Source organism: Schistocerca nitens, chromosome 2 (genome assembly GCF_023898315.1).
Source record: "Schistocerca nitens isolate TAMUIC-IGC-003100 chromosome 2, iqSchNite1.1, whole genome shotgun sequence".
Lineage (NCBI taxonomy): Eukaryota > Metazoa > Arthropoda > Insecta > Orthoptera > Acrididae > Schistocerca > Schistocerca nitens.
In genome coordinates, this window is record NC_064615.1 from 343,433,645 (window position 1) to 343,446,397 (window position 12,753).

At 42.6% G+C, this 12,753-nt stretch overlaps 1 protein-coding gene across 2 annotated transcripts in view; it reads right to left on the bottom strand.

Moving 5' to 3' along the window:
* Nucleotides 1-12,753, bottom strand: part of LOC126236151 (WD repeat and HMG-box DNA-binding protein 1) — a 172,918-nt gene that overhangs the window by 88,562 nt on the left and 71,603 nt on the right. For both annotated transcript variants that reach the window (XM_049945236.1, XM_049945235.1), the window contains exons 10-11: nucleotides 8,490-8,737; nucleotides 273-478 (exon numbers count right to left, since the gene is read on the bottom strand). In XM_049945236.1, coding sequence (XP_049801193.1) covers nucleotides 273-478; nucleotides 8,490-8,737 — 454 coding nt within the window. The remainder of the gene's footprint in view (nucleotides 1-272; nucleotides 479-8,489; nucleotides 8,738-12,753) is intronic.

Here is a 12,753-nt window from a genome sequence, read left to right on the forward strand (position 1 = left end):
GGTATGTGACAGTAGTGATGTGACCCTTCCATAAGAGTTGGCGGCCCCATCTGTGCTATTCAAGAGGATTAGAATGTGTGTCACAACCAGGTTTCACCCTCTCCAACTCTCATCACCAACATAATCATAAGTCTCTTATACTATACAGTTTCAGTTAAGACAGCTGATATCCACGCTGGCCAAGTGGGATCATTTACAAAGGCTTCCACCACATACTGAGACACACAAGAAAATAAGTGTAAAAGAGATATACATTACAAAATATGCAGTACCTGGGAAGATGTATCACAAACAGGACTCCAATATCCTTTACGAGAAAGGAAACGTACAACTCCAGCTGAATCTGTGGTGCAGGGTGTACCTTCATCAGTGAAACCTACCCAGTGCAGCTGTGCCTTTGGAGCAAGTGGCAGCTGTTCATATGCAGAGACTGTTGTTACAACATTATCCCTCACAGCTATCAATGAAAATATCAATCCTGAAACAATTTTAAAATGCTGTCATAAATATCTGCAAAAATGATGAGCTCGAAAATAGGCATTAACTAACCAGTGTTTGTAATAAGTATTATATAATAAAGATTACAATTTAGTTGGGTTAAGCCATAGTAACCATTGGTTCTGACACCTACGCTACTCTGCTTCTTACAGCTGCACCTATAAGATAACTGTGGCCTTTTGTGTCTTCATTAACAACTTGATTCTAGCAAAGTGATTACTATAATATATTCTTTCAAATAAACAAAAAATTAAAGAATAAGTTTGGAAAAGTTTTTAGACTGCTCTTTCATTTATGTTAGAAATAAAATTATGCACATTACAATTTTCATTACAGAACCATAAGAAGATATCTAAAGATTTGTGGGAAAAAGCTGTGTAGTTGGAGAAAAACCATTATAAAACCCATTATGCATCTCTGAACAAAAAAGTGTGATGCTGCATTCATACAACATTTCAAACTGAATCAAGTTCAGTTTACAATAACAAAGAAAGAATGCAATTTTTAGAGGCTATGGTATGGACATTAAAAGATTTTATGTAGAGTAATAATAATATGAGTATTATGCTTGACACTACTTAGTACTGTTTCATTGGCTGGGCATGGCACTGTTTTATTTATCAATTAAGGGCATTAGCACATCTTATCTGATGAAGTGTGGCTACATCTTGCCTGTACTATGCGAAGGTACACCTTTTAACCAAACTACTTTGCTTCGCTCCATCACTATCTAATGAGAAATTTCGTCATCCAATCATGGAACCTGTTTAAAATTAATGCCTTTAATGGAACACACCAATAATTGTTTCTCTAGTGATCATAATTGCTTTACAATTACTGTTACAAGGACATTCTTTGTGGACATTCCAGGAATTCCTTGCATCCAGCATGAAGTGTATACTACTGTTGTACTTGGGTAACAGGAGTATGTGGAGGGGAGGGGGGGGGGGTGTTAGTGCCAGCTTCTTGACAATGCCTCTGCCTATATGTTCTCATGTTCACTGTTCAAACATACTCACAAAAGCTCCAAAGAACCTTAGGCTCTTCTCAACATCTCAAACTTTCGTCCAAACAGTTTTTACCCACAAAAAATATTAAAAAAGTAATCCTTCACTCGTATCCTAATATGCACAGGTTCCACAACTCAGACTGCCACATTAATTCCTGATTTTGTACCTTACACAACTATTGTGTCTCTCGTACAGTGTAGCAAAATACATAGCCTACTACCCACCACCCCCACCACCACCCCCACCACCACCACCAGCCAATTCAATAATTAAATGATGTGGCCTCTTCGAATCATGGATTCAGGTAGGCTTTCAGCAGTACTCTCCAAGTGGAATGGTCTTTGGCAGTTCTCTGTCAGGTGCTACCAGCGATCTTCTTGATATCTTTGTCCCATCTGTCCAGTGGTCTTCCTCTAGGCCTCCAATGCTCTCTCGGACTCCACTCCAGTACTAGCTTCGTCCATCTGCTGTCTTTTCTTCTCGCGACATGGCCAGCCCACTGCCATTTCAAGAAGCTTACTGTCTCTAAGATGTCCTTAACCTTCGTCACATACCGGATGTCATCTGCCCTTTTCCTATCCTTTCTGGTATAATCCATGGCTCTCTGTGCTGTCCTAAGTTTCGCTTTTGTAAATGAGTTCTGTGTCCATGTCTAGCAACCATACGTCAGCACAGGAAGAATGCATTGATCAAATACTGTTTTCTTCAGATTTATTGTCATTTTTTATCTGAATACTGTTGAATTCCTTCCAAATGCTTGCCAGCCAAGCTGGATGCGCTGATAGATTTCTGGCTTTGCATCTCCCTTCATATTTATAATCTGGTCAAGACAGATATATTCACTGACCTCTTCTAATGGACTGTCCTTGACTTTCACATCTCCAGCTGGGTCCCATTTGTTGGTCCTTACTGTTGTTTTGGAAAGATTCATGTTCAAGTCAACCAACTGACATTCCGATGCAAAATCTGTAAGTAAGTTTAGGAGCTCTGCGAAGTCATTGGCCAGTAAGGCAATATCTTCAGCAAATCTCAAGTTGGTAATCCTTCTTCCATTAATTCTAATTCCTTTACCTTCCCAGTTCAACTTTGACATAGCTATTTCCAGTACAGCCGAGAACAGTTTTGGGGAGATGGGATTGCCCTGCTTGACACCCCTCATGATGTGGAATTCTCGAGTTGATTCACCGATATTAACATAAGCTGAAGAAGTCTAGCAGATATTGCTGAGCACTTCAATGTACGCTGCTCCCACTCCTTGCTCACTCCAAGCTTGGAGGACAGCTATATGGCTAACGTAGTCAAACGCCTTTTCAAAATCAACAAAGGCAATGCAGAGAGGCATTCCACCTAAATTCATTTTCATGACTTATATTAGTTTGTACTTTTCTGAATTTGAAGCCATTACCCTTTATGTTCACCCACTTCCCACTCCTACCCAACTCCATTTATCATCAATAGATGTAAAACCCAGCAATTGCCATATTCTCATGTGAATCACTGCTCCCCCACAGCCTTGAAATTCATTCTGTAGTCAGTCACAAAATGCATGGTAATTCTACACTGCCTGGCTCCTTCCACAGTCCATTGAATGCATACAGTCGGTGCAAACAATAGGCGGTTGAAAATAAAAATTCATTGTTAGTTAAAGTGGACTGTATATTTAAAATTAGATTGTGGCAAACCATTACAGGTATGTCTGAACAGCATGCTCTGCCATGGTTCAGGTCAGGTAGAAATTCTTATCAGCAATGAATGTCTGTCACCGCTATGGCCTTGCGGCACCCTGTACCAATACAGAACATTCTGCCCACTTAATTTAATATATACAGGACTTTGAACCATGGACCTTGCCGTTGGTGGGGAGGCTTGTGTGCCTCAGCGATACAGATAGTCGTACTGTATGTGCAACCACTACGGAGGGGTATCTCTTGAGAGGCCAGACAAATGTGTGGTTCCTGAAGAGAGGCAGCAGCCTTTTCAGTACCTGCAGGAGCAACAGTCTGGATGATTAACTGATCTGGCCATGCAACATTAACCAAAACGGCCTTGCTGTGCTCGTACTGTGAACACCTGAAAGCAAGGGAAACTACAACCGTAGTTTTTCCAGAGGGCATGCAGCTTTACTGTGTGGTTCTTGGGTAAAATATTTTGGAAGTAAAATTAGTCCCCATCCAGATCTCCGAGCACGGACTACTCAGGACGACGGTGTTATTAGGAGAAAGAAAACTGGCGTTCTACAGATCAGAGCATGGAATGTCAGATCCCTTAATCAGGCAGGTGCATTAGAAAATTTAAAAAGGGAAATAGATAGGTTAAAGTTAGATATAGTGGGAATTGGTGAAGTTTGGTGGCAGGAGGAACAAGACTTCTGGTCAGGTGAATACAGGGTTATAAATAAACTGCAAAAAGGTGGCATTTTAAGGAAATGGGACATGGATAAACTGAAAGAACCAGAGGCTGTAGAGAATTTCAGAGAGAGCATTAGGGAATGACTGACAAGAACGGAGGAAAGAAATACTGTAAATGAAGAACGGGTAGCTTTGAGATACGAAATAATGAAGGCAGCAGCGGATCAAGTAGGCAAAAAGACAAGGGCTAGTAGAAAACCTTGGGCAACAGAAGAGATATTGAATTTAACTGATGAAAGGAGAAAATATAAAATTGCAGTAAATGAAGCAGGCGCAAAGGAGTACAAATGTCTCAAAAATGAGATACACAGGAAGTGCAAAACCGCTAAACAGGGATGACTAGACGACAAATGTAAGGATGTACAGGCATATATCACTTGGGGTAGGATAGATACAGCCTACAGTAAAATTAAAGAGACCTTAGGCGAGAAGAGAACCATCTGTATGAATATCAAGAGCTCAGATGGAAAACCCGTTCTAAGCAAAAAAGGGAAAGCAGAAAATTGGGCAAAGTATATAGAGGGTCTATACGAAACAAGGCCCCGGGAATAGACAACATTCCATTAGCACTACTGATAGCCTTGGCAGAGTCAGCCCTGACAAAACTCTACCATCTGGTGAGCAAGATGTGTGAGACAGGTGGAATACCGTCAGACTTCAAGAAGAATATAATAATTCCAATTCCAAAGAATGCAGGTGTTGACAGGTGTGAAAATTACTGAACTAATAAGTCACGGCTGCAAAATACTATGTAAATTCTTTACAGACGAATGGTAGAAGCCAACCTCAGGGAAGATCAGTTTCGATTCCGTGGAAATGTTGGAACACGGGAGGCAACACTGACCCTACGAATTATCTTAGATTAAGGAAAGGCATTTGTAGACTTAAAGAAAGCTTTTGACAATGCTGACTGGAATACTCTCTATCAAATTCTGAAGGTGACAGTGGTCAAATAAAGAGAGCCAAAGGCTATTTACAATTTATACTGAAACCAGATGGCAGTTATAAGAGTCGAGGGGCATGAAAGGGAAGCAATGGTTGGGAAGGGGGTAAGACAGCCTATCCCCAATGATATTCGATCTGTATATTGAGCAAGCAGTGAAGGAAACAAAAGAAAAATTTGGAGCAGGAATTAAAATCCATGGAGAAGAAATAAAAACTTTGAGGTTTGCCGATGACATTGTAATTCTGTCAGAGACAGCTAAGGACCTGGAAGAGCAGTTGAACAGAATGGACAGTGTCTTGAATAGAGGATATATGATGAACATCACCAAAAACAAAATGATCATAGTGGAATGCAGTCGCATTAAATCAGTTGATACTGAGGAAATTATATTAGGAAATGAGACAAAGTAGTAGATGAGTTTTGCTATTTGGGGAGCAAAATAACTGATGATGGTTGAAGTAGAGAGGATATAAAATGTAGACTGGCAATGGCAAGGAAAGCATTTCTGAAGAAGAGAAATTTGTTAACATTGAGTATAGATTTAAGTGTAAGGAAGTCTTTTCTGAAAATATCTGTATGGAGCGTAGCCATGTACGGAAGTGAAACATGGACGATGAATAGTTTAGACAAGAAGAGAATAGAAGCTTTCAAAATGTTGTGTTACAGAAGAATGCTGACAATTAGATGGGTAGATCACGTAACTAATGAGGAGGTAATGAATAGAATAGGGGAGAAGAGGAATTTGTGGTACAACTTGAGTAGAAGAAGGAATCAGCTGGTAGGACACATTCTGAGACATCAAGGGATTATCAATTTAGTATTGGACGGAAGTGTGGAGGGTAAAAATCGTAGGGGAGACCAAGGATGAATACACTAAGCAGATTGAGAAGGATGTAGGTTGCAGTAGTTACTCAGAGATGAAGAAGCTTGCACAGAATAGAGTAGCATGGAGAGCTGCATCAAACCAGTCTCTGGACTGAAGACCACAACAACAACATGCAAATTGTGAACTAAAAATGATACAAAACAATTCTTATCTTCTTAAAAACTTGATGAAGCTCAGTCAAATTTTAGAAATACCCACGAAAGTCATACTGAAGCAAATATCTCTCATTTATTTCCATGCAACGTACAATGGATACAGAAATAACAATAACATAGTTAAATAGCAAAAGATTTCAGCAACATACTGTCATTCTTTTGCACGTTGACCACCATTTGTTATGCACTTCTGTCATTCAGGAACAAGAGCCTGCATGTTTGTGTCATTCAAGAACAATAGCCTGCATGTTGAACTCTGCACCAGCTCAGGCAGCCAGTTTCTTTCAGCTTTGAAGGCAGCATCTGAGTCTGGAAGATGTTAGCCATGTAGTCCTTCTTTCACAAGCCCAAAGAGATGGAAGCCTGGAGGTGCTAAATCAGAATAGTATAGTGGACATGGCAAGACAGTCCATCAAAATTAGTCAATGAGTTCCAAGGTCACAAAACTGGTGAGGAGCCTGGCATTATCACGTTGAGAGAACAAATTTGCTGTCTTCTCTAACGCAACTCTGGAATTTTAGACTTTCAGCCCACTCACTGTCATCCTGTAGCACTCTAAATTGACAATTGCTTTAGGTTCAAAAGCCACACACTGCCTAGCCCAGAAGATTATGCATATCAATTTTCTTGCAGATGGCTGGGTCTTGAACTACTACCCCATTGGAGAATTTGTATTCACCATTCCCAGGGCTATCACTTGAATTCTGGTTCGCAGTCTCCTCTCCAGTTGATGATGGTGTTCAGAAAATAGTCATCTTCAGCTTTGTATTCATAAAGCAAGTTTTGAAAAATTTTCACTTTATGGATTTTTTGATAACTATCCACAATACCCACTACCATACACTTTGTGGTAGCCAGATCTGCAAAACATTTTGTCCAAGACAATACAGCAAATTAGCTTTTTCTAACCTGTGTAGTGTAGATAGAGTACACCAAGCCACAGGGAAATAAATGCGTGTTCCTATCAGTCCACAATAGACTGAGTTCACAAAGTGAATGACCTCTAACCAATCTGGGACACAGCAAAGTCAGTGTAGAAATACAACAGAAAATCTGTAACCAGTCAAGACTGGAAAAAGTACAGCAAGTAGTGGGTCAGTCCACAAGCCAAAACCACAGGCTCAGCGGTAAACATTCGCCACTGAGTGGCACCATATAACGCACATATATCGGCAGTGGCTCTCCATATGATGGCAGCCTGCAGCCTTAGCTTGCAGTCTTAGTATATCTGACATGTCCACGTCCACGCTAGGTGGGGAATCCGAATCACTATTGGATACAAATGAGCTGATCAAGACTCTGTTCCTTATGACGAATAGCATTTTCTAGATTTCCGGAAAGCTTTTGACACCGTTCCTCACAAGGGACTTCAAATCAAGCTGCAGGCCTATGGGGTATCGTCTCAGTTGTGCGACTGGATTCGTGATTTCCTGTCAGGAAGGTCGCAGTTCGTAGTAATAAGACTGCAAATCAACGAGTAAAACTGAAGTGATATCAGGTGTTCCCCAGGGAAGCGTCCTGGGACCTCTGCTGTTCCCGATCTATATAAATGACCTGGGTGACAATCTGAGCAGTTCTCTTAGGTTGTTCGCAGATGATGCTGTAATTTACCGTCTAGTAAGGTCATCCGAAGACCAGTATCAGTTGCAAAGCGATTTAGAAAAGATTGCTGTATGGTGTGGCAGGTGGCAGTTGACACTAAATAACGAAAAGTGTGAGGTGATCCACATGAGTGCCAAAAGAAATCCGTCATTAAAGCAAAGACGTTTTTCGTCGCAGCGAGATCTATTTACGAAATTTCAGTCACCAACTTTCTCTTCCAAATGCGAAAATATTTTGTTGAGCCCAACCTACATAGGTAGGAATGATCATCTAAATAAAATAAGAGAAATCAGAGCTCGAACAGAAAGGTTTAGGTGTTCGTTTTTCCCGCGCGCTGTTCGGGAGTGGAATGGTAGAGAGATAGTATGATTGTAGTTCGATGAACCCTCTGCCAAGCACTTAAATGTGAATTGCAGAGTAGTCATGTAGATGTAGATGTAGCAGTTGAGCAGGGTCAACTACGAGGTGGCATGAAGTGCACATCCTTATCACCAACACTAAAACATATTACCCACTATCTCTTATTACTCAAATCTACAGTACAGTCTCTATAAACCTTTAGCAAGCACTGATGGATTTTGATTGGTTCAATCTGTTTGGCAGTGAGTAATTCAATGACACATCTGTTTTATTCGCATCTCAATGTCATACACCATTCGTAAATTATCCTCTGCTGCAGCTATCTGCTGAATGACAAGAAAATTTACAGGCCATTTAGTGGAAAGATTCAAAGTTTAGTATTATATCAACACAAGCAGCTCTGATGCTTTTTAAAAAGATCCTTTGTACAAATCTCTGATGGAGGATTAAATATAGTCCAAGTGCAAATCATTATGGGAAATAAATAAGAGCATGTTCCACTTTAGGGATGTTTACTATTGCAGACTGGAATAAGATAAAACACAAAATTGCATGCACTACACAGTGCGCAGGTATGTGGAGAATATTAGCACAGACTGCAAAACGAATGAGACACCTCCTTACCAGCTCCTCCATGACAGACAACCATCAGTTGCTTCTGCCTTCCAGCAAGGCACACCACAGGACCTGGCAGTGACACCACCTCCCTCTGTGTGCCAGCTGATGTGAAAAGCCTCAGGTTGCGAATGTCAGTAGCGGCCGCCAGCCAGCCTTGTCCTGCAGCAACAGCCAGCACTTCCTCCCCACCAGGCATCTCAACTGTCCACTCTCGAGATCCATCCCACGAAGATAGCAATACGCACACCACCTTGCTAAACAGAGAGATTAATGGTCTGCTTTACAGATGTGATAAAGTAATTTAAAGACTTGCACCATAAGACACCTGCCACACTAAAGGACATTAAAAGTAAAGTTACCAGACAATGAAGGGTTTCAGTAAACTCCTACTTTCTGAATTGTCAACTATGCACTGATGCAGGTCCAGGAAGAGAGGTAGGTTTTCACTTGAATACACAAGATACTGGAGAGTGACAATGTTTGTCAGGGTGATTAAACACAGGAGGTGAGAAATGCATGTATTACTCAAAACAAATCTGGAGGATACTGATGAACAAGCAGAAAACTGATGTCAATTTTCCGCTAAGTTAAAGTTTCAAAAATTTTATGATCCTGGGGGCAATTGAGCTTTGGTTGCAAAAAGGACAAGGCACATAATTAGATGCAATCATAAAAACACAACAAGTGTAATTTTCGGTATTGGGGGTGGAGGTGGGGGCGGAAGTGGGGGCGGATGTGGGGGTGGGGTGGGGTTAGGTGGGGGTGGGGGGATGGTGATGTGCTGCTGGGGAGCGGGCAGGGATGAGGTGCCTTATCTTCCCAGTCACCACCACCTCCCACCGCTTGGCCACAGAGAAGCATTCCCCTCGTAACTCAGTACCCCCCCGGAATGGAGCAACTGAATTAAATTTTCAGCCAGGGTTTCAATTACCTCTCGTCGTGCCCTGAAATGAGAAATGTCCTACCCAAGAACGGGTAGATGTATTAGAAACTAATTTCACGTAAGAGTTGTCCAAAAATGAGGAGAGATTCGAAAAACTAGATAAACATGTAGAAACAGAAAATTCTAAACTTAAAGTAGAGGTTATTCAGACTAGGAGAATTTTAGAAGAAAAAGTAGAAGCTTGAGTTAAAACTTACAGACATTACCAATCAAATAAGTAATGTAGAACTGAAGTGTGAAGAAAAAATAGATTTGTGTGAAAATAATGTTGTAGATTTAAGTAAGAAAGTTGCAGAATTACAAGAGAGTGTAGCTTTGTTAGCAATATTAATTGTGTGTGGGGTGGCATACCTTTAAAATTAGCAAATTAGCAGGAGATGGGAAATTTCATCCTGTTGATTTTCTACAGCATTGTCAGGATAATTTTAGTAATGACATGACAGACAATGTTAAAATTAAATTTGTTAAGCGATTTTTGGATGGAGAAGCAATCTCATGGGCCAATCAGAATATTAATTCTACCATGTCATATGATGAATTTGAGAGAAAGTTTTTAAATAAATTTTGGTCAGAATCTGAGCAAGCTGAGAGAGAGTTCTTGAATGGTCGAATGTATAGGAAAAATGATGGTAGCTTGAAGTGTTTCTGTGAAAACCAATTGAGGAAATTAGTCCACTTAGACAAACCTTTTGACGAATTAATACAAACAGATGCCTTAAAAAGGAGATAACCATAAAGAGTACAGTGGGAATTGATTTATGGACCAGACGACTCAGTGGATCAGTTCTTCAGATATGTAGATAAGTTGGATAGAGCCTTTGAGAGAAATGGAAGGTTAAATAATGGCAGATTTGGAAACCAACCAACTGGGGTGGGAGGTGGGGTGGGGAAATCAAAGCAGGATTCAAGGCAGGAGTGATAATGGAAATCAGAATAATAATAGTGGTTACAATAGAAGTGATAATAGATGGTTCGACCACAGTAATCGGAATGGAAACAGAGGACATGACAACAAGGAGAGACCTTGGGAGAATAGTAACAGACAATTAGACAATCAACAATCAAGACAAGGCAATTTAATCTGACGGACGCCTCATTGGGAGCCTGTCAGTTTGAGGTGAGAATAAGTACCATAATCAGGCTAAACACCACCGGCCTAGAGACACTGAAAATAGATACATAAGACAGAGTAATCGAAGATATTGAAGTGGAAATGACAGAACTAATGCAAGAAAAGCACATCAGATTAGCAAATTACAGTCTGACAGTAACTTCTGGAAAAATATGAATGAAAGTCTTGAAGATAGAAGTATTAGTATCTGTAAGAATGTTGAAGAAGTTCTGTTAGAGGAGAAAACTATCTCAAATCTATATAATTAGTGTGGTGAAAAAGTTTGTAAAGAAAATGTTGGTTCTGATAGTAATCTCGGTGAGTTAGGATTAGGTAAATTAATGGGGGAAGAATCTAACCCTTTTAAGCACTTAAGTGATGATACTTGTACTGGTGTACTTATCAACAATTCTGATGATCATTGTAAAGATGTCGTATAAGTGTCTAGTATTGGAGATGGTGGTGGTGGTTGGGATGTTTAAGGGGGACTAAACAGCTAAGGTCATCAGTCCCCCATTCCAAAAAAAACAGGCGAGACATAGGCACGAAGCAGGTAAAACCCCAAAGGGGAAGGAGACTCCCCCCCAGGCACTAAAAGAACACAAATGCAGCAACGAACACTACAGACAAGAAGAGTACAGACAAACACCAGACAGAAAGAAACAGAAGAAAAGAAGATGGCCGGAAACTGGTTAACTGACCACGAGAACAAAAAAAAGGGAAAGAGTCAACCAGCCGACGACACACTAAAATCTGCAACGAAATATGAGAGACACGAGGACAAGAGACACAGAAAGGGAAAGGTGCAGGACCCCCCTAAATGGAACCATAAAAAGGATTACCACGGATAAAATGTAAAACATTGTCAGCCATGGAGGCATCGTCGCATAAAATCAAAGGAAAAGTGCCCGGGAGATTAAAAGACTGCCGGAGGGTGCGCAGTCGGGGACACTCCAATAAAATGTGGGCGACCGTCAGCCGGGACCCACACCGACACAGGGGGGGGATCCCCCTGACGCAAAAGATGGCCGTGCGTCAGGTATGTATGGCCGATGCGGAGCCGACACAGGATAACAGAGTCCCTGCGAGAAGCCCGCAGGGAGGAGCGCCACACATCGGTCGTCTCCTTAACAGCCCGCAGTTTATTCGGGGATGTCATGCCACGCCACTCAGCAGTCCACATCCCAAGCACCTTATGGCGCAACACCAGCTGCTGATCGCGAGCCGTGAGGCCGATTTCCAAAGCTGGGGCGTCGATCGCCCCTTTGGCTAGCCTGTCGACACGTTCGTTCCCCGGGATGCCAACGTGACCTGGCGTCCAAATAAAGAACACCGAACGACCAGAGCGGGTAATGGCGGAAACAGACTCCTGAACAGAGGACACCAGAGGAGAAGAGGTATAGCAGCGGTCGATGGCCTGGAGGCTGCTCAGGGAGTCACTGCAGATGACGATGGACGTACCTGAGCAGGAATGCATATGCTCAAGAGCGCGCAATATGGCCACCAGCTCTGCAGTAAAAATACTGCAGCCAGCCGGCAAGGAGCGCTGTTCAACATGGGCATCGTGAGCAAAAGCGTGGGCAGTGCGACCTTCAACCAGGGAACCATCAGTGTAGACAGTCTCACAGCCCGGAAATGAGGCGACGAGCGCAAGAAAACGGCGACGGAGGGCCACAGGCGGAACCGAGTCCTTGGGTCCCTGTGCCAAGTCCAGACGGACGGACGGCCGAGGCAAACACCAGGGAGGCGTAGGTGCACGGACCCGGAAGGGAGGCAGAAGAGGGAAGGAGCCCAGTTCCGACAGCAGGGACTGGACGCGGACAGCTATGGAAAGCCCAGACCGAGGTCGCCGTTCGGGCAGATGGAGGACCGTGACAGGGAAAAGCAGGCGACGATTGGGATGGCCCGGTGAGCAATGCACATGGACAGCATAGTCGGCGAGCAGTCTATGGCGGCGAATCCGCAGCGGGGGAACCCCGGCCTCCACCAGTAGACTATCCACGGGGCTCGTACAAAAGGCGCCAGTTGCAAGACAAACCCCACAGTGGTGTATGGGGTCTAACAACTTCAACACTGAGGGTGATGCAGACCCATAGGCCAGGCTCCAATAATCAAGCCTGGACTGCACAAGGGCTCTGTACAATCGCAACAGCGAGCAGCGATCCGCACCCCAAGAAGTGTGGCTGAGGCAGCGGAGGGCGTTGAGGTGCCGCCAG